The 25611-nt window shown below is 40.5% G+C and overlaps 1 protein-coding gene across 1 annotated transcript in view; it reads left to right on the forward strand.

Annotated features, from left to right (window-relative positions):
- The window catches only part of LOC118415973 (inositol 1,4,5-trisphosphate receptor-like), a 97079-nt gene that overhangs the window by 68347 nt on the left and 3121 nt on the right, over positions 1–25611 (forward strand). The window contains 28 exon segments of the mRNA XM_035820957.1: positions 45–165; positions 470–595; positions 1908–2086; positions 2385–2462; positions 4281–4429; positions 5121–5232; positions 5602–5643; positions 7109–7153; positions 8539–8777; positions 9324–9399; positions 9728–9917; positions 11392–11532; positions 11930–12051; positions 12481–12681; positions 13045–13155; positions 13537–13632; positions 14127–14264; positions 14793–14900; positions 15387–15579; positions 16111–16233; positions 16774–16946; positions 17976–18140; positions 18373–18562; positions 19102–19194; positions 19617–19777; positions 20182–20347; positions 20948–21108; positions 21279–21440. Of these exon segments, the coding sequence (XP_035676850.1) occupies positions 45–165; positions 470–595; positions 1908–2086; positions 2385–2462; positions 4281–4429; positions 5121–5232; positions 5602–5643; positions 7109–7153; positions 8539–8777; positions 9324–9399; positions 9728–9917; positions 11392–11532; positions 11930–12051; positions 12481–12681; positions 13045–13155; positions 13537–13632; positions 14127–14264; positions 14793–14900; positions 15387–15579; positions 16111–16233; positions 16774–16946; positions 17976–18140; positions 18373–18562; positions 19102–19194; positions 19617–19777; positions 20182–20347; positions 20948–21108; positions 21279–21440 (3861 nt within the window).

Raw genomic sequence — 25611 nt, forward strand, 5'->3', positions numbered from 1 at the left:
AAATATGCTATTTTTCTTCCCCTTTTCTATTCGTTTTTCCAAAGACCCGACAGCCAATCTTCGTCCAACTGCTGTCTGGAGCGTATCGTGTGTCGCAGTGTACATGGCTGAATACACAGCAGCGCTGCATGGTGGAGACATGCATCAAAACCCTGACAGAAATAGGTAATCCAGGATATATTTTTATATGAGTGTTAAGTGTGGTATTTGCTGCACAGCTTGTGCTTATGCTTAAAGCTGACCAATAAAGCAGTGAATTTGTACATGTACAAAACGTCCTGATCATTTCAAATTCTTGTACTGAAATGGGAGTTGATGAACCTTTAACTTATAGTTGGTACGTAACTGTCGTTCTTTCTTGATGAATGCCAAGATGAAATGTTGTCAGTCTTTTCTTGCAATCTGTTCTCAAGAAAAACGTCTAGACAAAAACCGTAACAGACCTTGTGCTCATTGTTGTTCTTTGTAGTGAAGAAAAGGAACATGTTGGTGCCTGTAGACTTAGGCGCCCATATCAACATGCCTACCAGGTCTAGACGAGAGATGTGGCGCGAATCTTCCAGATCCATCGTTGGTGGGAACAGCATAGCAGAATGTATACCTACTGTTTACATCTGTCCCTGGATGCACGAAAAATCATCTAGTAAACTAACTTGTCTGTCATTAATGTGAAAATTTACTTTCCTGACTTACAGATATATCCAGGGACCTTTAAACCAGCTTTTCTGAATTTCAAAAAATGTGATTCCAATCAAATCACAATTCAGCCAGTCTTCTCTTTCCTTTTTTGTCTTAGATATTCAACATTTGCAACTTTATCAAATCTTGTAATCAAATCTTGTAATCAAAAGTTTGATTGTCTAATGACATAAATAATAAGTCAAAATATACACACGTGACTGATGAACCTCTTCAACGAAAGTCAAAATATATTCTGTCAAAAGTCTGAAAAAAATTAATCCTGCTCACACATACAGTTCTTCATTGATTTGACTAGACAGACTCGCTCCGAATACCCATATTTTGGTCAGCCTCAGTAATTATTCATTTGGTTGCATGGTTATTTCTCTCACTCCCTAGGCCTAACAGGAAACTGTTCTGCAACAGTGTAAAGCTGTAGGCAATCTTTGAGTCAGAATTGTGTAGGAAATGGTTGAAATGAACCACAATCCAACGAAAGAAAATTCTGCAGCATACATGTTCATCAGGCATGCATATAAATTTGCACACTAATTGCTTTTGCTTGGGCTTGCTGAACAACAAATATATTTTTACTGCACGTAAAGAAAGCACTTTGATGATGTACATGCCAAGGTTTGATGAAACATCATATGCGTGTTGTAAAAGAACTAAAGTCCAAGAACTTACAACATACCCATCATGGCCACCACCTGGTGCATGTACAGAAGTGTGAATTTGTACATTTGTAGAAGACATGCATTGACCATATTGTTGCCAAAGGATGCAGTGGTTGTGGTCAGCATGAAAAATGAGTGCCATCAAGTTATTGTGTAGTTTTATATGTAGTATTTTTTATTTCGGTATGATGCCTTCACTGGCAGGTATCAACTGTTGGTACATGTCAGTGAATATTTCAGCCAGACTGTCAAGATTCTGCTGCTGTGAATCCATGATTCCTACTCAGTCATCTACCATTATGACTTCTACTTCAAACTCAAGTCTTTTATTTTCATCTACCATTTCTGAATCAACAGGCATCGTACTGATGACATCATTCTTTTCAGCCTGGAACTTCATTGTTGCCTGTGTCGCTTTTGTGTTGGCTGAAAAATGGCCATCCCACACAGACATGTGTACTACTTCTACGTTTCACAGTTTGTGTAATCATAAAAGATTAACTGTTTGTTAACACATATACCTAACTCGTGTAATGACTTTTCCTGTAGCCAAGAACCGTGGCATAGCCATCCCTGTGGACTTGGACAGCCAGGTGAACACACTGTTCTCCAAGTCCCAACTCCTCATGGCCACATCCCGTAAGTGGCTGAGTACGCGTGGCTCGTCCAGACGAGACTCCATCATGGCCATTTCACGGGACACCAGGAGCATTATTGAAGGGTTGCAGGTCAGTGTGTATGTGGCAAAGGTTTCTCCGTGATTCTTTATTGAACTATGTTGGTGAAGTAAAAATAAAGGCTAGAGAGAAAGAGCATAATGTGAAGGATCAACAACACTTGACACCGATTTAGTGACTAACTGCCAACATGGTGAACTTTTTTTGGGTTCAGTGTTATCAGATGCAGTAACAACATTAGCTGCCATGAACAACTAGCCAGAACTTGTCCACTTCTGTTCTTGTTATTCATTCTTCTTGCTTTTCTAGTTTTTCTCATCTTTCCTTTCCTCTCACCTCCCTGAGTCAGCAGTGGCAGGACTTGGTGCCTCCTCCCATGGCTGCCAACAGGCGGATTGTGGAGCTAACAACCAAAAACCTGCCACAGGTAGCACTGCCTACCTGCAGAACTAGCAAAATCATAGTCAGGAAGACAACATCATGTTTTGTACTAGACTTGCTGCTCACAACATGTGACAGTGTGGCCTGGTACCCAAACCTATTATACTGGCCGAGTCTTTTCGTCCTCTCACGCTTTTTGCTTAAGGTGACGAAGAAACTCATCAGCCGTAATATGTTGGGGTCTCGGGCTAGTGACAGTGATTAAAGGCTTGGAGCTTAATGGAAGAAAACATTAATGTCCCTCTACTATAGTTAGTGGTACATAACTTAATGTTCTTTTAGCTTTGCTTCCTTATGTTGTTTAATGCACCAACTCATTAAAAATGTCTCTAATTTTGTCATCTGTTATTGAAGCATGTTTTCTCTCAGGTGCTGCATACTGCACAGCCTTTTCTTGCATGAATCATGAAATGCTTTCCTTATCTTCTCTGCCCTCTTCTCTCTTCGGTCATCAAGCCAAGAAACTCCTTTTCAGCAGACCCAGACAGCATGTTGCCGGTATGTTAACGCCACCAGGCAGAAAGTAACAACCTGCCATGTAGCAAAGCAACAGAAACGTTTAGCTTTTTCATCCCCAACTGCTTTTTTAAAAATGCTTTGCTGAATCCTGACTGTTCCGCAAGATCCCCAGAGTCTTAACCAATGTGCAGAAAGCTTCATAGCTCACACATATTTACACTTTAAAATGCAAACCACATCAACTATAGAAATAAATGGTTTCTGCCCATTTAGGTAAATTCATTGTCTGCACAAGTCTACAGCAAAGATAGTCTCTGGTTGTCCTGAATTTGAAAGTTTTATTTTTCCACAACCTTGTTCAGATGTATCTTTAAAAGACTATGGGAGGAAAGTGATGATATCACTTAAGGTAGTAAGTCTAACCTGATAGATGTTATCATCTAAAATGACTGTGACTTTGTCAGGACATATTTCATTTCTTACAAGTATCTTAGAAAAAGGGTCTGGTGCAATATCCCTAAATATAAAACATCCCTAGTTCCAAGCTTTGCCTGCTGCTGTCTGTCCCATTCTTGCACGAGCCTGTATTCCTGATGTGTATAGCACATGCACAGCATGACATTGTCATTGTGTTATATCTGACCTTATAGGAATTTCTTGTAAATGTGTCTTTGGATGGACCCATCTTATTGATATGAAGAAAAGAGAATTTCCCCTCAGTGGTTGCAATAAAGGAGGCATTGGTCATAGAAATACAATTTAAGGACTTTTTTGTATAACTATGATTTCCTGACTGTCTATTCCATATCCAGCTTTAAGTATAGAGATTTACAGTAATATTTTATACACTTAGCAGGTAAATGGTTGTTATAGTTAAATGACATAAAGATGCCTAGTCATTGCAAGCCCAAAGAAGTGAGATAATTTTCTTCATGAAATGCATTACATGTAGGCACTCAAATGTGTTCAGTTCAAATTGCCACAATACATACATGTACATTTTTGGAAGAAAAAAGCTTTTAATATAATTTGTGGGCTGAGAATGAAATGAGGACAAAAGCAGTGGCTGAGAAATTTTGGGGTGTTTTTGAAAACCATTCTTAATATGACCCTTAATTTTTCTTTCAGGTAGTACCTTATCGCAATCCTATGCAAATTAGTATGACATCATTGAGAGTTACAAGCCCACGCCCATTTTCAGAAAAAATCTTCCCTTGACTTGTACTTCAATGTTTGTCAATGATATTTCACTGGAATGTACATGCATGCATGGTAACCTAAAGAAGGCAGATATTCCACCTGCTGGTAAAGCCTCAGTTTGAAGGTTGTGCTGTTCCTTCTGTAGGACATTGTGTCCTTGCTGGAGGACCAGCTGCGGCCGCTGGTCCAGGCGGAGCTGTCCGTGCTGGTGGACGTGCTGCACAGACCCGAGCTGCTGTTCCCACCGGGATCGGAGGCCAGACAGAACTGTGAATCTGGCGGATTCATCTCCAAGTAAGAACCTCAAGACTTTAGACTGCTTCATTGGAAGTATGACAGGACAGACTAAAATGATGCAGCTTTTATTCACTTTGACAGGATGCATTGCTTGTTACATCATTAAACACTCTGTCACCATCTATATTGAATTGTCACTAAATAGCCTCAATATCATTGTTGAAACGGCCATCAGCAAAGCTACTGCCTACACTATACCTTCCATCTTACGTTTCACTGAAAAGTATCTTTGTGATTAACCAAGCAATATGACATACATGTATCTGGATTTCTTTAATGCAAGGACATGTGCATTATATGTCTTTTGTCTTCAGATAAAAATGCATCAATTACAAAATGTTGCATGTTCACATAGTAACAGCTGGTAGCCTATTAATGAAAGTCAATGGTGTTTTTATAGTTAAGTAAACTATGAAATTGTCTATGTTTGTGTTGCACTTTCCATGGTGCTGAAATTAGTGCTGTGAACACATTTTGTCTCTAATGGACCAGCATGTACATTGTTACAGTGTTGTATCTGGCTTACAATGGCCTTGATTGTTTTGACCCCTGCAAGCACCTATCATTTGTACTACCCAGTCAGCTTGTACAGAATTAGTAATTTGAAGCTGCAAAGACTCTAAACCCGACCCCTACTAAATAGCCAACAGCACTTTGTGCACTCATTTTGTATTTTTCTTTTCAATAGACTTATCAAACACACGGAGAGGCTGCTAGAAGAGAAGGAGGAGAAACTGTGCATCAAGGTGCTGCAAACTCTCAAGGAAATGATGACCACAGACATTGACTATGGAGAAAAGGTAAAACAATCTCAGGCACATTCTTATTATTGCCTTTGCATCGAGATAGATTCTGCTCTATAATAAGCCTTTCATAAAGTCAAAAGTGAGCCTTGATTTCAGACCTTTAGCATGCCACAGCATGCTCCTTTACATGCACATTTCTTCTAGTGGTTGCTACTTCTATAGAGTTGAATACTGTTCCTTTTAGAGCATGAACAGATATATCTTGGAGATTGCCGTAGCTTACATCTGTCCATCTTACTTTTCCATGATTATTTCATGTCACTACTGACAGCTATGATTGTTCTTGCCATGTTTTGCCATGTTTCCTTCCAGCATGTAATTGGCTTGTTGATTGTCTCTCCCATTTGTGCATGCGGCTGGTAGATCTATCCTGTAGAGGGGGAAGATCTGTTCACAACGATGAAGGTGCACCAACTAACATATTGCCTTGTGTGACGTAACCCCTAACCCCGACGGGCTTGACTCAAAAGTTCCTGTCTGTTTTAGGTCACTGGATTCAATTTTAGTTTTACAATTAAGACAAACGTTCTCCCTACTACCTGACCCTGAAACCAACGCAAATTTGGTGCCTAAAGACTGCATCAATAGGGAGAAAGTTAAAATTGGAAGGTTCACCGTTCTTATGGGCCATAGTGCCTGACAATAAACAGACAACAATTCAGCATGCAGACATGTAACACTGCTTTGGGAACTTCACGACAGAGTCTGTCCCCCACATGTTGTTGTTGCTTTGTGTTTGACGTACTAACAGCAGATTGTTGTTGTGTTATATGTATTGACACTGTATTGTGAGTCAGCCACAAGATGGTTTTGGGAAAAACAATATGTATAGCTCTCAGATGAAGAAGGATTTTTAAAATCGAGCTTTTCTTTGGCTGCACACATGACTTATGTCCAAATTGGCTGGAAAATGGAGCTTATTTTAGCAGGAACTGTTGGTATCGTGAAAAATGTAAGCTTAGATGTCATGTTCATGTCATGACACTTGCACCCAAAACCAGCTTGTAGTGTGCATGTATGTTATATAGTAGGTAGATTGTGCACTTGTGTTGTACTACAGTGACTCAGTGTTATATGTTATACTTCTAATCTCACCAGTACAGTAGTCCTTAAGTACATTTAAGCCTTCAGATGATGCAAGCAACAATATGCACAGCTTATGCTTGTGCCATCTGGTTAGATTATGTATGATATAGCAAGTCTACTTTTGAGATACATCGCTAACATGTTCTGAACAGTAGTTTTGTAAAGGGAAAGCAAGGACTGTGATGAATGAACCATTTACCACATGTACATGTATACCATGGCTATAGCCACTACCAGCAATTACAGCTTTGCTTGGCATCTTTCCCTACTTCTCTGTGAACTCTATTCTGCTGTAGTAAAGTTCTCGGCACTTAAACAATAAAAATTTCTTGTTCAACTGCAGATAATAACCAATTTTTGAAGTAACAATTCTTACTTTGATCCTACACATCTGTTGCCAGCAGTAATGCTGTCTACAAGATTTTTTAGAAAGATTAATTCCAGTTAATGTGCCAGATACACAAGGCAAATGTTTTACAAAAATAATTGAACTCTCTTCTTCAAAAAGTTGTAGTGGCTTTCAAATAACTTAGAGTGCTTTCTGTTTTGTCCTGAAATTTCTGTGGGGCTATGTAGACTAATGTTCTTCCTGTGTTGAGCTTCATTTTTCTCTCATCTGCTTCCTCACTGCTTGCTCTCACCCCTCTTCTGCTGCCTGCTGTGGGCAGCAAGGGGAGCTGCAGGCTAGGGAAGATCTGGTAGGTGGCTCTTCTGCACACCTCAGGTGTTTTATACTAACTTGCTGTGTCATTCTTTGCATGCTTCCATTGCCATGGTTACAAAGCCTCGGGATGAACAGTCAAAGAAGCAAATTGATGATGCGAAGAGGGTAAGGGTTGAACAGAAGCTGGTGCTGCCAGAGAGTTCAATGAGAACAAAAAATGCCTGGAAAATACCTGTATCAGAAGCGACCACCTGGCCATTACTTATTAGGTTACTATCATTGACCAAACAATTTCAGAAACTTTTTGTTTAATCAGGATGTGTTTATAAAGATAAAGCTGTGTCTAAGCAAGTTGAACTCTCAGAGCGCTTAGCCTCTATTAAAGTATAGAGTATAATATGTGTATTTAACAAACACTCCTATTGATATAGAATAGATGTTAGAATAGATGATAGAATTAACTACAACAATGTGACAGTATGAGTTTTTCCGGATAAAGTATCCATTTGGTTGCCTTACAGTTTGAGTTGAGTTGTATACTCCTTTTTGGAGGAACCATATCAATATCAACATATAATTTTGAAGGCTGAAAATGGATATTTTGTTCTGAAACATGTTGCATGTAGTTGATCTCACCCACTAATTTGTATGCACAATATTAATAGCAAAAAAATCTAACTTGTGGTTCACTGCATGGTCGTGTGTTTGTGCTGGCATGGAAATAACAAATAACATTCTTTACTGTAGTTACTGTAGTTAAAATGTGTGTACTCAAAATCTGATAGTTTTCATTGCTTTTAGTGTCTGACAAATAAAACATAGCAAAATATACAGTATCATATACAAGTTTGTCATCATTGAAGACTTCTGCAACATCCCTTTACAGAGTTTTGTCCAAAGATTTAACAATTGCAATTCTTGATATTTAATCTTACATCAACATGCTTAACATTGTCATTTTATGAATGGTATGTCCATGAATTTTGTCAAAAGTTGAAATGTCCGGTCCGCATGCAGATACCGCATCATCTATTCAACTTGTATCTTCATGAATTAATCACCTTCCTTTTACTTCCTTGTACCATTTCATCTAGTAGTACTGTAATAGTATCCAGTAGTTGAGTCCAGTAGTTCCTTCCAGGATGCCATGTAGTGCATATTTTTCTCCTCCTCTGCTGCCATATAACACATTGTCACAGTTTACATCTCTGCATCTAACATTTCAGCTTCATCAACATGGTTGATCAAGGCCATGTGTTGTTATTCATTGTATTGTTGTTTTTGTCACTGACCACATTTCAGCATTGAATGCACATTGTGGTAATGCATCTGGACATTTGAGTGCAGGTTCAAAGAAAAAAAATGTTTGGGGATGAAAAGTAATAAATGGATACTGCTAACAATGATGAATCCCACAAACCTTTTTGTCATCCTGTATTCAAACTTTCTGCATATTATTTCAAAAACTGATGAAGATGGAGATGATTTTATATGTACCAAATCTTCTGAAAGTAGAATAAACCATCACTCCATTTAACCCCCCGCTCCAGGGAGACAAGTTACGCAGCAGCTTGTTGACACGGTACTACGGAAAGCAGCACCCGCGAGCAGACCGCAACCGCAAGGAGAGCGGATCTCCGAATGCGCAGCCGCCCCAGCGCCCGTCTGTGGCCAACCCCGCCCCTGGGGCACAGATGGTGGGGAGGGCAGAGATGTCCCTGGCGGAGGTGCAGTGCCACTTGGACAGAGAGGGGGCATCGCTTCTGGTCACAGACTTGGTCATCAATAGGTAGGAATGACCTTCAGACACAGGACATCATTTAAAGGGACTAATTTTATAATGGAATGTTTACGGTGCCCCTGCAGCTCAATTGGTAGCAGCCTCATAATTGAGCTGCAGGTTCCACCTAGCGGGTAACTGGGACACACCGATTCAAATCTAGGGAAGGGCATCCTGGTTGGAACTGCATTCGTCTTTCGGAATGGACGTCAAATGAGGGTCTCATGTTCGAGGAGATACCTTGAGCATGTTACAACAGATTCAGATGGGTACCTAGTTACTATACTACAAAGTAAATTATTAAAGAAATGCTTATCTGTTGTAAGTTACGGTTGCATGAATGACGTCAATGACAGAGGGATGATATTTGTTGACCTGTTCATTTAGACAATTGACTGGTAATCTTAAAAATCCACCCATAATCTCTTACACAAAAAGTGTGGAGTTCAACTGACAACTTTTGGTCATCCACGACAAAAGAGTATTTTTGAGAAAAATCAATGGTTGCAGTAATTATGAGGTTTATAACAGCCTGCTGACAACTGTGTTGCACAGCACCAGCAACAGGGTGTTTGAGGAAGCAGTGGAGCTTGGGATAGCATTACTGGAGGGTGGCAACAGCACCATACAGGTGAGCTCGCTAAACATTAGTCAACATCTGTGAAAGATAACTTAAAGTTGTCAATGATATTATTTGAGTTTTGTATGTGTTGTTTCTCACTTGGACTAATTTTGAACAGAAAGCCACACTTTCCTTGCAGAAAATTTCACTTTGAGAATGATTTTTTGGTCCATAAGCACTAAACCGCTACTTGGCACTTAATCACAACTCAAACACTTTAAAGTACATTGAAGAAGACAGTTCACATCCTAGATATACTAGTAAGATATGTAGCTTTCATTATACTTGATACCTGTGATTAACATCATTAAGAGAGTGATCATATTTCTTTCTCCAGAAATCTTTCCTGAACCACCTGCGGGATGAGGGGAAGGCAGAGAAGTTCTTTAAGGTTTTCTATGACCGGATGAGGGAGTCTCAGCAGGAGATCAAGGCCACAGTCACTGTTAGCACCGGCGACAGTCTGTCAGGCAACAAGGACAACAAAGATGTGGCAGTGAAGGACACACCAGCAAAAATGAAGAAAGGTAGTACCGGTACTGTGTACATGAAGCCGTCTTACATTGGCCTTGATGATAAGTTACATACATGTACATGTAGTATGTTTGGAGGATGTAGTTTGCTGCTGGTTTATTATGTGAAAAAATTACCTTGTTTCTCTTTCCCAGTTAGATATGTTTACATGTACAACACTAACAACTCTCAATTTTAATCCACCACGGAATTTGGTATATAACGCTGGTGTTGGCTCAGTTTATGGTCACCCATAGAGAATCTTGTGCAATAACAGTAACAGTACTGGTAAGAATGACATTTTAGAATCATTGCACTAATGTCATGACTCATGATGGCAGATAATATGACCTTGCCATTTAAAAAAAAGTTCATACAACTCAACAATGACTAATCTAAGTACCAGTAGTTGCCTTAGTATATCATCATGTCTTTGCAGTCGCTATTGTCATACCAATACGTAGCTAAAATTGTCCATTTCCTAACTATCAGTGACGTGAAAATTTAGACACATAATTTTGGTTGTTCCTTACAGAACATCCAGAGGAGAATCTAACATCTGTCTACAGGACTATGGTCCAAGTGTTGAATTTTCCAAGAAAATACCGAGAGAGGGTTAAAAAGCATGATTTGTTAGAGGCAGCTGACCACACATTGAAGGCCTTTGGTAAACTTAGGCATTACACCATCAGGCGTAGGCTGTCAGCTGAGCCATGTAACTGTAAGAAATAGGCCTCACCCTTTGTTGTGGTTTGTGGTGGCTGTGCACGGTGTTCTGTGGCCTTGATAATTGACAAGACCTGTACCTTTGGGTGTACTTTGCATGAAGTGCAGTTTGGTGCTGAACTTAACTGTTTTGAAATGGAGGGGGATCTCTGTTTACGAAGTACCGGTAATCAACTGGTGAAGTCAAGAGGTGTGCCTACCTTTACTTTGTACCTCCCGTTACTTTCTTCTTCTAATCCCAAGGTTCCATTCATGCACCAATTTTGCAATTCCAGCATGAAGCAGCAGGCAGGTGTGGCAGGATATAGCTGCTGTTAGCTCCTCCAGTAAGGGGTGGTATGCAATGTTGAACTTTCAAAGAAAACCACATGTAGTTTGTCCCCCTTTTCACTTGACAGCAAGTGTTAAGCAAATGATGAGCAATCAAAACTGGAGTGATCCTTGACTGTATAATTGGAATATAATGCGCAGTATAAAAGTATGATTTGGAAGACAACAAAACACAGAAAACATGATGAAACAGCCATTTTCTTTGAAATTTCTATGAAATTCATTGACCGATCTGTCCAATTTTTATCATTCAGCTGTCGCATCTTTTACTGTAAAGGGGATGAGTAAACAGAACAAACCACATGAAAACTGGTTTATAGTCCTAAAGTTCAAATGAAACAAAGTGGTTTTGTTTGGAAGCAACACTTATTTTCAGATTTCCCAAACCTGGTGATGAATAATGACAAGTTGACACCTGACCACCTGCTCCAGGTGCAGGTGGAGGCAGCCCAGGGACGGCCATGTCAGACGATGTGAGGGACCAGCTAGCTGATGCAGCGCTGCAGACCAGCAAAGCCTTCGGAGCCATGAGGCAGGGACCACAGGGGGAGGACGCTGCCAACCCTCTCTCAGGTCAGGACAGCACTGGTCAGATGGACTTGGGAAGTTCTTAGATCTGTCAGGTCTTTGTTGGATTCTCCTTGAGTCTTACATCTCCTTGCATCCCAAGTAACGGGGGGTGGCTGTCACTATAGCTGTGCTCATGAACATTGAAATAACATTCTGGTCACACTCGTTGAACTATCGTCATACAAATGCAAACTGAGGACATTCTTGGGATAGTCACACATGTATAGCACATGCAAATTCACTGTTACAAAAAGTCTTTGACATTGTCGACTCTTGTTTCTATCACAATCTTCTTGAAAAATTTTTAACATGAATGGTATGACAATCTGCCCTGTGAATGTGTCCATGACATGAGAAATATAGGAACAAATCTTTAAACAGACAAACTTTCTGTCTACAGGATTTGACAAGGAGACAGAGAAGAAGAACGAGGAGCGAGGCATGAGCCCTGAGATCGCCATCATGAAGCCCATCCTGAGGTTCCTGCAGCTGCTGTGTGAGAACCACAACAGGGACCTGCAGGTACATCTCAGGGAGAAGGGGAGGGGACATGTTTGAGCACAGAACTAGGGAAAAAATGTTTAGATTTGTTTCTTATGGTTCATACTGTGTATCATAAAACTGTTTGACAGAATTGTTTTAACGTAGAATTCATAACACTGCGAAAACCTTTTTCCTTGTACCGTACACTAAAAACACCATAAAAGTAAATTAATTTACAATACCTGGCATTGTGTGAGTTTGCAATAAGTTCTGAATGTGAAAACCATTCCTTTATATGCCAAATAGAAAGGCAAAATCAGTTGTTAATTGAAGAGTTAATGGGGACAGATTTACGTTTGGTCTGGGCTGCATGATCATGAGGTCAAACTTGATATAGTGATTACCAAAGAGATACTAATACTGTTGCATGTACAAATCTATAGGAATAATATCTTCTCTCACCCTCAGAATTACCTGCGGAACCAGAACAACAAGACCAACTACAACCTTGTGTGTGAGACTCTGCAGTTCCTGGACTGCATCTGTGGCAGCACCACCGGTGGGCTGGGCCTGCTGGGGCTGTACATCAACGAGAAGAACGTCGATCTCATCAACCAGACACTGGCCAGTCTGACCGAGTACTGCCAGGGACCCTGCCACGAGAATCAGGTATTTAACTCCACAATACATCTGCTAATGAGCAACTTTCAAAAGAATTCTGGCTTACTGGTATCATATATCTGTATCATCGGTGAAAACAGATAAGGATATCTCCTTCAAAGACTTTGATATCAACCATTTTCATGCAGATATAGGGAGACTGTGGCATCAGTAGCAGAATTGCACTACTTGGTTGACAAAAAAGCATGCATTGTCCTCGATTTGAGGTTGCCAGCTTTTTTGTCCATTTAATAGAACAATGTAGTTTACATCATTAGTAGCAAATTAATATGTGATATGATGGCCATATTGAGTGCAAAGTTCAGCTTTTTAGGAAGATAAAACCATCACTTCTTGCCCTGTGTGTTACAGAACTCTATTGCCTGCCATGAGTGTAATGGAATTGACATCATCACAGCTTTGATTCTTAATGACATCAACCCTCTGGGTACACACCGTATGGACTTGGTGTTAGAGCTCAAGGTAAGGTCCCTTCTAACACTGTCTACTGCCTTCAGTTTCTGTAAAACATGTACAAATGTATTTTGTATACAACTGTAAAGCACACTTCGTCAGGTATCACACTGGACTGCACCTGTTTGCACTACTAATATCTTGTCATAGACATTTGTAAACTGCCACTGCAGAATTCTGGGTACCTCAGACCAAATTTTGGAGAACTGCACATTATATTATAATGAAGCAAATTAGGACATCATATGCATAAATGTTGAGACATTTATAGTATCCCAGGGAAACATAATTTGAGGAAGGTCATGAGATTGTGGAACTCTAGGGTATATTATTTCTTGAATTGCTCTCACATTCAGATTTAACACCATCCTTCATTCTTCATCCCAACAGAACAATGCCAGTAAGCTGCTACTTGCTATCATGGAAAGCCGACATGACAGTGAGAATGCTGAAAGGATCTTGTACAACGTCAGTCCAAAGCAGTTGGTGAGTCGCTATCCACAGCACCTCTCTGCCTTATTATACATGTGCTGTTTGCTCTTGTAGTGAGGAAAATACTAGGTAATAATCAGTTAAGTAAGAAATGCTTCTAGATATTAATGTTGGGTGCCTAATGATATTTCTGTTTCATTATCAATGGAAGGGAGGTTCAGATAACCATACCAATGACGCTCCCATATTTTACTTACCCCCTTTCTATATATAGCCTGAGTGTCATCCTGGTTAGTTTACCGGGGCTCCCATACTTCCATACAAGTTGGTGAGTGGAGAGTATGGGAACGAACCCCGGTAAAAGAGTCAGGCTGATACTCAGGATATTGTTTCATCGCAATCATAAACAGACTCTAGTTAAAAATTCTTCTAGCAGCACCTTTTGTTAGGACTGTTAACAAAATCAGCTGAAATCCGGACTGTTATCACTGTTTTCACAGATAGTGTATTATATTTTGACACCCTGCCTTCTGTAACCCCCTGTCCAGGTTGATGTGATTAAGAGGGCGTACATGCAGGAGGAGATGAAGGAGGATGAGGAGGATGAGGAAAGTGAAGAGGATGAGGAAGAGGACAAAGTCTCACCGAAGGAAGTTGGACACAACATCTATATCTTGGCACATCAGGTTAGAACACTCTAGCAGTGTATGTTGCACTTCACATGTGGCCCTGTACAATGTCTGTATTCTGGCATGTCATGTTAGAACACTCTAGCAGCATTGCACTTTACAGCTTCCCTGTGCCATGTGACGGTGTCTGTATCCTAGCACATTAGGTTAGAACACTTCAGCAGCTATCTCATGTCCATAAGCCATAGTTTACAACATTTCAGCCATCTGCTTTCAAATGTGCATTATTATGACTTGGAAAAGAAGCTTGATCAATGATTACCTTGTAGAAGGCAGTCATTACACTTGATTATCAGAGGAAAATCATCCATATATTGTTGACAGTTATTGTGTTCTTGAACTGTTATCAATGATGAAACCTTTTCTTCCATGTACTAATCATATGTCAGTTCCCACAATCTCTACCAGTAGGATTGCCAATTCTGCCAGATCGTAGTCTGTACCCTTCATTACACCAACAAGTATATTTTGATCCCAGTGCCAACATGGATATATACTTACGAGTCGTAGTTTTTATCCCTGCAGCTCTCGCAGCACAACAAGGAGCTGGCAGCCCTGCTGAAACCCAGTAGTGCTGCAGACTACGGCAACACAGCCCTGGAGTACTATGCCAAACACACTGCACAAATTGAGGTAAACAAACAAGACATCAAGCAAAACAAGGATAGTTGGTTTTAAGAAATTATGAGGAAACCTTAGAAATGCATGTTGGAAGCCATTTATGTGTCCAAACCTTGCAATTGGCTTGTACAGAAATGTTTGCTGTTCTTTTGTTTGATTTCATAACTGAAACACTGTAATTTAAAAGCAGTTGCTATCAAATGTTATCCATGATGGATATAAAAGTGTCAGTCTATAAAATAGGGGTATTCTTGTATGAGATATAAAGCCATGTGATTGATGATTGAGAAAAGCAACGCCTCCAGCATGCTTTTGTTCCCACCACATCAATATCAAACAGTGTAGGGCTCCATCCCAGTATGAGTGCATCCGACTTTACAGTCTTTTCTTCCACAGCTTGTTCACACTATACAAAACGTGTGTGTTATATCATATTTATTTACTGGTTAAGCAAATACCAAAAGAATACAAAACACCTTTTGTCAATCTATCCCCCAGATTGTGCGTCAGGACAGGACCATGGAGAGGATTGTGTTCCCTGTGCCCAGTATCTGTGAGTACCTGACGGAGGAGACAAAGTCACGTGTGTACCACACCGCCGAGAGGGATGAGCAGGGCAGCAAGGTGTCCGACTTCTTCGAGAGATGTGACGACATGTTCAATGAGATGAAGTGGCAGAAAAAACTCAGAGGTTGGTGATGGTCTGGGATTATGACATGTTTGTAAGGTTTTTAAGAAATCTTGTGTGTTATATCAGATTCTAAAGGTCCTATACAAGTTAAGCAAAACAAAGAATACAAAGCAAGACCTTTCTCTATCTTCGAGAGATGTGACGACATAGATGTGACGACATGTTCAATGAGATGAAGTGGCAGAAAAAACAGAAAGGTTGGTGATAGTCTGGAATAACATGTTTATGAAGTTTTAGGAAATCTGTAAAGATCCTGATAGCTTTACTTTTGATTACTTGACGTAGCAATGTCTTGATTTGTTCCATCTATGATCCATGTTTTTGTTATCTAGTAAAGAAGACAGAATGTCAAGCTTATAGGGCAAAATGTTAAGAAGACTTGGACAGGGATTATTTGTGTGGCTACTCTCATTTATGCAAACCAATGGGGCTGTTTTGAAGGGATTTCACTAGTTGATGTACATCAACTAGTAGCCAATCAAAATATCATCTATGTGTGGTATTGTTGCTATCAGCTAATGTTTTTTCCAGCCAACCCCACCCTGTACTGGATCAGTGCTCACATGTCCCTGTGGAGCGCCATCTCCTTCAACCTGGCTGTGCTCATCAACCTCCTCATCGCCTTCTTCTTCCCCTTCTCAGGAGGAACTGGAGGTAAGGCTAAGACATGAGCATTGCTCAGGTGTACATGTGGTATGTAGATGACCTAGTTCTGTTTTTGTAAACATGACTATTTTTACAGCTTTCAGTGTTCTGTAAATTTATTTACTTTTGTCTTGTTTTAGAGTTGCAGTTGAAACAATTATACAAGTAGTCGAAACAATTATACAAGTAGTCATGAATTCACAGTGATCGAGGGTTAACATGAAAACTACAAAAATGAAACCACCATAAAAATTTTAAGATTTACATGTCCTGTACAGTATTCATCAAAGTTGTATGTTCTCCATCCCGTATTAATAATTCAATAAGTTTTTAAAGTAAGATTCCAGTCATACTATCACTACATGTATGTCTGCTATCTGTTTCGAGGGAATAAGTGATTTAAGTTGTATATTGTATCATATGTACATGTATATCTTTCGGAGAATTATCTTTGGTAATGATTATCTTTATAAAGATTTCACTGTTCAGAAATGAAAAATCCTAATGATGAGAATGAATCCAACCAACGGTATTTTGCCCAATGAGCAGAACTTGACCCTCGGCTGTCTGGTCTGGTGTGGACGGCCATGCTGGTTTCCCTGGCAACAGTCATCACCCTACCCAAAGCCTCCGGGATACGAACACTGGTGGCCTCCACTATACTCAGGCTGATATTCAGTGTGGGGCTGGAGCCAACCCTGTGGTTGATCGGCTGTGCAAATGTGAGTATACACAACAGATTTTGCCTTGTTGAAGTTGTTCTGATAAAACATAGTTTTATGTTACCTTGATCTATTGTTTAAAAAATGTAGGTCCGGTGTTAGAGTGCTGAGAAAAATGAGTTGTTACTGTAGTTGAATTACAAAATTTGTTTTTAGATATGACTTGGAAAGAAGCTAAAATCTTCAAGTTTTAGAGAGTACTGCAGTAGTATATCCAAGCTTAGAATGTATGTGCTGAGCAGATAGTCACTATGTTTCATAGCCTCCTTTCTTGCCAGGGTGTTCTTGCTATGTTCATTGTGGTGATTTATGCACATGTACAGTTATTCTCTCTCACTTCTCTCACCCCTCCCCCTAAACATTGGGTACCATCAGGTGGGGACTATGTGCTTCATGGTAAATGGTGCCTCCTTGCTCTCAGTGTTGGCTGTAGCTGTGCACTAGCTGCAGAGTTAATCCTCCTCTACATGTAGTTAGATCAGTTCCAGCACTAGACTGCTGAATAGGAAGCTAGTCTTTAGCTTTGTTGTCTTCACACCCTTGAATTTTGGATACAAACAGTTGCTTCAGATCCTGTTTATTCTGCTTCATACATTAGTTAAGTCATGTCGAACATATGTACATGATAACTGTTCTCTCATTTAATTAGATCATGAGTAAAGGTTTCAAAAGTGATAACGAGGGGTTAAATCTAAACTACCCATTCTTTAAAATGAAGACAAGCCACACTTGAAAATTTGTAAGCTTGAGATAAAACTTAAGCAGAACCTGTTTCCCTTTCAGCTATTTCATTTCAACTACGTATCTGTAGTTTAACTGTGAAAGTATGGCCAGCAGTCAGCTTGAAATGTGATGGAGATCATTGTCTTTTCTTTACATCTTTGGAGAGCTTGCTTTGGAAGATGACATAGCTGAAATGTTGAAATTCTGTATTCTGGGAAGGTAGCCTTCAGCCAATTGAAGTTGACACATATGCGGAAGAAAATTGTTGGCTAGAATTGTTTGTGTATTGTTGCTGTGTTCTACCAGGTGATAAACAAGGCAGTGTTCCTGGTGAGCCTGCTGGGGAACAGAGGGACCTTCACCAAGAACCTGCAGGCCATCATGGGGGATGTGGAGCTGTGGTACTACGTGGCGTACCTCATCCTCTGTGTGCTGGGCCTCACCATGCACGAGTTCTTCTACTCTGTCCTCGTAAGTCACATAAAACTTGGATTAGACTGTGTATGTGTGAACATTGACAGTTTATCTTCAGACTTTGCAACCATAGTCCTAAAAAATGTATTACAGCTTATTGCAATAATGCACAGGATAAACAAAACCAGTGACAAATTTTTCTATATTTTCTCTGTATTTCTATCAGTAATTTATACTGTATACCATGTACAATACAATATGTTTAATCTGTTTGGTGTCATATTTTCAGCTACTGGATGTGGTGTACAGAGAAGAAACCCTGCTAAACGTTATCAGATCAGTCACAAGGAACGGGCGGTCCATTGTCCTCACAGCAGTGCTGGCTGTCATCCTCATCTACCTGTTCTCCATCATCGGATACCTGTTTTTTGAGGATGACTTCCTGGTGGATGTCGATCCAGCACCTCACCTGATGCCAGGTGTGTACATGGACCTCTTGATGGTTTATAGTTTGGGGTATCATTTCCCATATCCATATAGCAGTGCTGTACTGTATTTGATGTCGAAACTTGAATGGCCAAGTGGGTACATGTCCATGGACATGAGGATGGTTTGTGAGTCAGGGTATCATTTCCCATATCCATATAGCAGTGCTGTACTGCATGACCGAGTGGCTAGTCTACCGGATGCTAGGCTACATACAGTCAGGTAACAGGTTTGATTCATGGCATTCATGGCTAGACATTGTGTCCTTGGAAAAAGACACTGCTTTCCTCATGCCACCCAGATGTAAAAGGGGGGTTCCTGAGATGGGAAGGTAAAAGGTGATAGAAAGATAGGGATGGGCTCTGTCTTCTAATACTATGCCCTAGACTCTAGACACGTACAGTGGATAACAACCTTTGCCCCTACAGCCTCAAAAATGCTCTGGGATTGCTTTTACCTTTTACCTTTACAAAAGCTTTTCTGTCTGCCATGCTTCAAGATCCTAAAGTTGCTTCCTCTGCACTGTTCTCAGCTCTTGCTGGAGGAGGCATGATGTGTACACAGGAGGGTGGTTGTGCAGGTGCAGACTCCCCCATGGCAGCTATGTTTGGTTCCAATAACACAGGTAATCACCAAGCAGACTTCTTACCAAACCTTGTTGAGGAGGTTCATCAGTCACGTATGAGTATATAGAATATTCTTTGATCAGTGACTCTTGAAAACAAGTACCTCCAAATTTTCGATTTCTGCTCGGTACATCTTGATCACGGAATGACCTAGTCTCATAAGATTATAAGACTTGCATGGAAGCAGGAGAAGAAGATCCATGCAAGTCTCGGACCTTGTCTCCTGATATCACAATCAAGATGTCCTGAGAAGACTTGGAAATCTGAAGGTACATGTTTGACGTGTTTTCAAGAGTCATTGATCGAAGAATATTCTTTTAACTTACAAAACCTTTATTTAACCTTGAAGTATTCACAGACCTTTGGCCATAGGCTCTATCAGAGACAGAGCATTCATGAAGACAATTGCCTTGTTCCTCAGAGAATGCGACAGATGTGGTGCTGCCTGTGGTGGAGGAGGGTGGAGATGATCAGAAGGAGCGAGCCTGTGACACCCTCATCATGTGTATCATCACCACCCTGAACCAGGGCCTGAGGAACGGGGGAGGCATCGGGGACGTCCTCAGGAACCCCTCCAGCAAGGTAAATAGGGTTAGCCAGAGGTTTTACTGTATGATGTCTGTTTCCATATTGGTGCCTTATATTGCAGACGCAATGTATACATGTATATATTTGTTGCTTTGGCAGCTATTCCTTGCTTTGGCAGAATTAATTGCGTTCACAGCCTTTGTTGCTTTGACAGTATTAATTGCTTTCACTATTTGCGGCTTTGACAGCATTCATTGATATCTATTCGTTGCTTTGACAGGATTTGTTGCTCTGACAGCATTCTTTGCTTTGACGGCTATATTGACCCGACTATATTGACCTCTGACATGATTAATATGAAAATTACCTCATTGTGATCATTGTTTTGTTTCCATGAGTCAAGAAGATAGCTTCTTTAATAGAATAATGTAACCCACTTCTGACTCTCCCCCTCCCAGGAGTCATTGTTTGTGTTCCGAGTGATGTACGACCTGCTCTTCTTCTTCGTCATCATCATCATCCTGCTGAACCTCATCTTTGGTATCATCATCGACACCTTCGCCGACCTGAGGAGTGAGAAGCAGCAGAAGGAAGAGATCCTGAAGAACACTTGTTTCATCTGTGGTAAGCGGAGAATGTATGGAGTGTTATTTCAGTCTGTCTGTTAGTCGTCTTTTGTGTCCATAGTAAACAGTATTTGAATGCAGTAGACGCCTATTTTCCATATGCAAGGCATGTCAAGTTCCATGGAAGTGAGGTGAAAGGAAGAGATCCTGAAGAACACTTGTTTCATCTGTGGTAAGCTGAGAAAACATCATTACCGCCATGTATGGAGTGTCATTTTGGTGTGTTTGTTTGTCGTCTTGTGTGTCCATAGTTATTTGAATGCAGTAGACTGGCTTTTTTCCACATGCTAGGCATGTCAGAGCCATTGACAGGAAGTTAAGTCAAAGGTCCTAGAAGAATCTCATTTCCTGTATTCTTCCCACTATATGCATCTCTTATGCTTTATGAGAACCAGTAGGGAAAATGGGTTAAAAAGAATCAGCAAGAAATTCTCATCAATGATGAATAAAACAAGAAATTTGCAAAAACTAGAAATATTTCACAAAGTATGAGAGCTTTGATTCCATGTTACAGTTGCTCCTCAAACAGGTAAAGAAATAACATCCAGCAATTATCATTCTAATCTGTGATTTTTCTTGGAATGTTTTCCTACATTAGGTCTGAACAGAGCAGCTTTTGACAACAAGTCTGTGTCTTTTGATGAGCATATCAAGGAGGAACACAACATGTGGCACTACCTGTTCTTCATTGTGCTGGTCAAAGTCAAAGATCCCACCGAATTCACAGGACCTGAGAGCTATGTTTACCTCATGGTCAAGGTAGGAGGAGTTCCCCTTCAAAATGTTTTGTTCTAGGAAAACATGGGCTTACAAACCATGTGTAGGTTACTATCATCATAATTACTGTTACACAGTATTTTTCTGGCATTTTACCAATATTTTTTGTATCAAACCAGGTAAAAATGATTTGTTCTTGCTATCCTTTTCAGGACAAAGACCTGGACTGGTTTCCCCGGATGCGTGCCATGTCTCTGGCTGTGGACGAGGGCGACAGTGAGCAGAGCGAGCGACAAAATCTGCAGGCACAGCTAGAGGCCACCACCAAACTGGTCACCACCCTGTCCACACAGCTGACTGAGCTCAGGGATCAGGTCAGTACCTTCAGCTCTCCAAGAACTCCTCACCCTGTTCATTTTCAGACATAATGTTCAGAAAATAATTTCACCAGGTTGGCAGGTCATAGGATACTAGAGGTTTCTTTTACACAACCAGTTGATATTACCTGCAGCTGCTACTACATTGGGTACATATAGCGTCGAGAAGATATACTCTTTGGGGAAGATGTCTGATGGCCATCGAAACGTCAGCAGGTAATATCAACCGGTTGTGTAAAAGAATATTCTACTACTGGTATCATGTGCCATTGTTCAATAGGTGCTATACCTTATGCCCTCCTTACTGTATCAAACATTGCCAACTGCTTTACACTCCTAGGTTAAGAAGACTGGAAGTGTAATTGTTTACTGTGAGGAAAATAAACGGTTGTGAAGTTCCATATGTCATCTTTCAGGTCTGTTTAAATGTGCTACCGTAGTTACATGTATGTCTCCTTGACGTTTGAGAACTTTTTTTTCTTTGTAGTTTTCTTTCATATGTACCAAAAGTTTCTTTGTACTGTAGTTCTCCTTCATCAGTTCATCTGTACCAAAAGCATTTCAGGTCTGTTTAAATGTGTGAGTTACTGGTATATCTCCTTGACTTTGAGAATTTGTTGCTTTGTAGTTGTTTTTCATCTGTACCAAAAGCAAACCGTTGCTTGTATTGTTCAGAAGGCATGCGCTGGACATGTTATACCCATCTGGTCAGGTCATGAGATGACTGACAGCACCAGCAGGTGTTCTTCCTGAGGACTTCTGCAGTTTGAACTTGATCTGGAGGCTGTGCCCTCCAAACAAACACTCCCTGCTAAGTGGTTTACTGTTGCACCATTCACCATATGTAGGCAGGTGCTACATCAGCAGGAGCTCGCCCCCAACAAGACGTGCTGACAAACTCTATAAGACAAATGATTAGTCACCATACCTTAATTTTTCATCCTTCAGAATTTATTACCTTTTGTATCATCGTTTCCCCCTTGCATCATCATCTTGACAGCAATGATATTTTTTGCCATTATTCTTTACTTATCTTTGACTGGTACGGAGTATCTGTGTTTGGTGTGTGTGTTAGGTTGTGTTGGTTCGTGTTCGTTATTTGAAAACATTGTCAGTAGACTATCAAAGCTAAGTGAACTTGACAAGTCAGTGCAAATCTAACTTGACCTTTATGATGTAATAACTTGACAAGAAAGTGTTCTTGGATGCGATACGTTACTTCTCCTTGCCAAGGATGCAGTAGTCAGTAGAGTGCTGGGAAGACAGTGAGTGGAACAGCCATTGCAAAGGTTAGACTTGTTGGAGTGGCAGAAAGTGCAGTTCAGAGCTGTTAGATTATCAGACTTGACAGTCAAGGTCAATAGAACAGGCTACTAATTCACAGAGGAATTATCTTTTGTCTGTGCTTTCCAAGCTATATGCATTTCCATGCGCTTTTTGAATAGGGTGAAAACTGATGTTTGTCTCAAGGGTCCTCAACCATAATATCCTCTCTGCCCACACTATCTTGTATCTCCCTCCCCTATCCCACCCCCTTTCTCCACCCCCTCTCAGCCATCCTCTCCTACAAATGTGTCTCCCAGACTGTTTATGTTGGGAGGTTCCCTGGACACCCTGAAATATCACCATCTTGGCATGACTTCATAGACAACACTGCCTCACAGAAATGTTTACTTTGGCTCGCCAAACAGAACATAAAGTGAATTAGATTAGATTATGGGACTTTCAGTAAAATATATGTAAAGATTCCCACAATTTAGACACAAAAATTTAAATACCAGATTGCAAATTACTAGAGTAGAGTAGAACAGAAGCCATATACTAATTCTAAATATGTTCTGACCTGCAACATCATTCTGTTAAAAACTGCACACATGTTTTATGATGAACAGGTCTTAAATTCCCTACCTGCTGTGTGTCTGACCCTGTAAACTCATCAGTGTCTATCTGGCTGTGTGGATCTGTACCAGGAGCACATGTGTGGATGTAATGACCATCTGAAGGTCACAAAGGTCAGGGAGGGAGGGAGGAACCTCTTGCCAGTACAAACATGATGACCAAGATGTGCAGGGGGAGAATGTTTATTCTAAAAGTTGTGTCACAAGGCCAAATTTTTCATTTAAGTACAATTTCTGCTGGGATCCTAAAGTTCTGTTTACATGTTATACATCTTACAGCCTTGAATGTTTTGTGCTTCTGTCAACTTTTGAATATGAAGTTTTCCCCCTCTCCCAAATCTTTTGAGATTTTACCACTGTAATTGAGTCGATTTTCTCCTCAGACAAATTAATGATGTTGTTCTAGGCAGCTGCTGCAGGCTGGTGATGCCCTACTTTATACTGGTGCAGCTTGTTTTAACCTTGCCTTTTGTCTTACCTCTTGTAAAGAAGAAACCTTTTGATCTTCATATTTCAACAGTTTTAACAAGCCCCTTGGTACTTCATTAGGGTGGAAACATCAGATGAACCAGGTTTACTGCATGTTTCTTTTGCAACAAAAATTGGCTTGTCACGCCTGACAAAGGGCATCTGGGAACCATTGAGAATGAAAATAAGCACCCACCAGGTGTACTGGCTGGCTCCCACCAAGTACAGCAGGTTGTCTGTACTGAAGATTAACACCTGCGGTCATTACAGCAGGAGAACTTGGTCTGCACACTTCCTGGCCTTGTAGATCAAGGCAGTCTAACTGCCATGCTCAATGTCTGCCTTCATTTGATGTGTCCTTTGGATTAAGGTCATGCTGTTGATGTTTTCTTTGTAAAATGAATGGACATGAACGTTCATCTTGTGTAAATTACTTTTTTGATTTATGACAACTTGCCTAAAGCACCATGAATACAATCCTTTGAGATCAGAGGGTAGCAGTTTTGTGGATATTTTATTTAATCCAGAAGTGCCCTGGGAAGTACATGTCATCCTGGTATCTGCCCTCTGACCTGTACTGACCATGATGAAGTGTTCGTCCAGCCAGTGTCAGCAGAAATGAGCCTGTCTGGTGTACAGACTGTGACAGAGGTGTGGAGCAGAACAAATTCACTTTATAAGCACCTACTAAGCTGGGGTTATGGCGCTAATTCAATTAACACTGTTAGCAGCTGTTTTTCCCCATGTTGCCAAAATTCCACTGCCATATTTTCTTGATGTAAGTACACCCTTTCAAGTTTCCAAAATCCAAAAGATATGCCAAGTCGATGCCAAATTTGAGGTGCGTTCTTTATTTGAGGTTTCAGTGTCTGGACAAAATGGGAAAAGGACTGGAGCTAGATCTAGTGTCAGATTTTACTTCGGATTCTTCATGAATTAAGACTGATTACAAGTAATTCAACACTTGTTAAATGCTATAAAGATGAAATGTTACAGATCACATAGCTGGCATCACTACCATAGCCTAAAGCTAAGCCCTCCTTACCTGGAACTTTTCTAGCTATGCGCTAGTCAAGCAAGAAACAGTAGACACAAGAAGCAGGGGTCAAGTTGTGATTTATAACAGATAACAATTCTCCAAAAGATTTTTGAGCCAATCAATGCCTAGCCCAACTGTACCAATTAAAGCCACCCTATTATCATGTGATGATCATGTGTGGTTTGGAGTGCCAAAAGAGGTGTTCAATAAAAAGTAAAGGTTGGCCTTGTCAGTGTTGCTTGATGGTTGAGTGTTGATAGAAAGCAGCAGGAGAGATGGGGCAGATAGAGCAGGGCTGGGGGTGGGGGGAGGTCATTGCCAAGTGTGGCTGTACCAGGCATGATTAACAAGACTCATCAGGAAGGTTGGCCCTGCCTGGGGCTAGCTTATGGCAGTACAGGCATCCTGCTGGAAATAACCCTGTCTCAAACTTGATATGGTCCAGATGCTGATATAAACAGAACTCTCAGAACCACCACTGGAGGCCAAGTGGGGTACAAAAATCTGTCAAACTATCAAATACTCCTTCCTTAAACATCAACTATCATTATTCCAACTGATGCCATAATGGTGCCATATAAAAAAAAAAACATTGCCGTAGATCTCGGGATAGTTTTGAACACCTGGTGCTGTAGTCATTTGGTACATCTATAAATCACTTTTATTCCATGTGTTTTCTTATGTGGTTGTATTTTGGCATCCAGTGGAATAATGAGAATTGGTGTTACATGTAGGTCAATAAAATCAGGAGGATTCTATAAAA

This window comes from Branchiostoma floridae, chromosome 5 (genome assembly GCF_000003815.2).
Source record: "Branchiostoma floridae strain S238N-H82 chromosome 5, Bfl_VNyyK, whole genome shotgun sequence".
Classification (NCBI taxonomy): Eukaryota; Metazoa; Chordata; class Leptocardii; order Amphioxiformes; family Branchiostomatidae; genus Branchiostoma; species Branchiostoma floridae.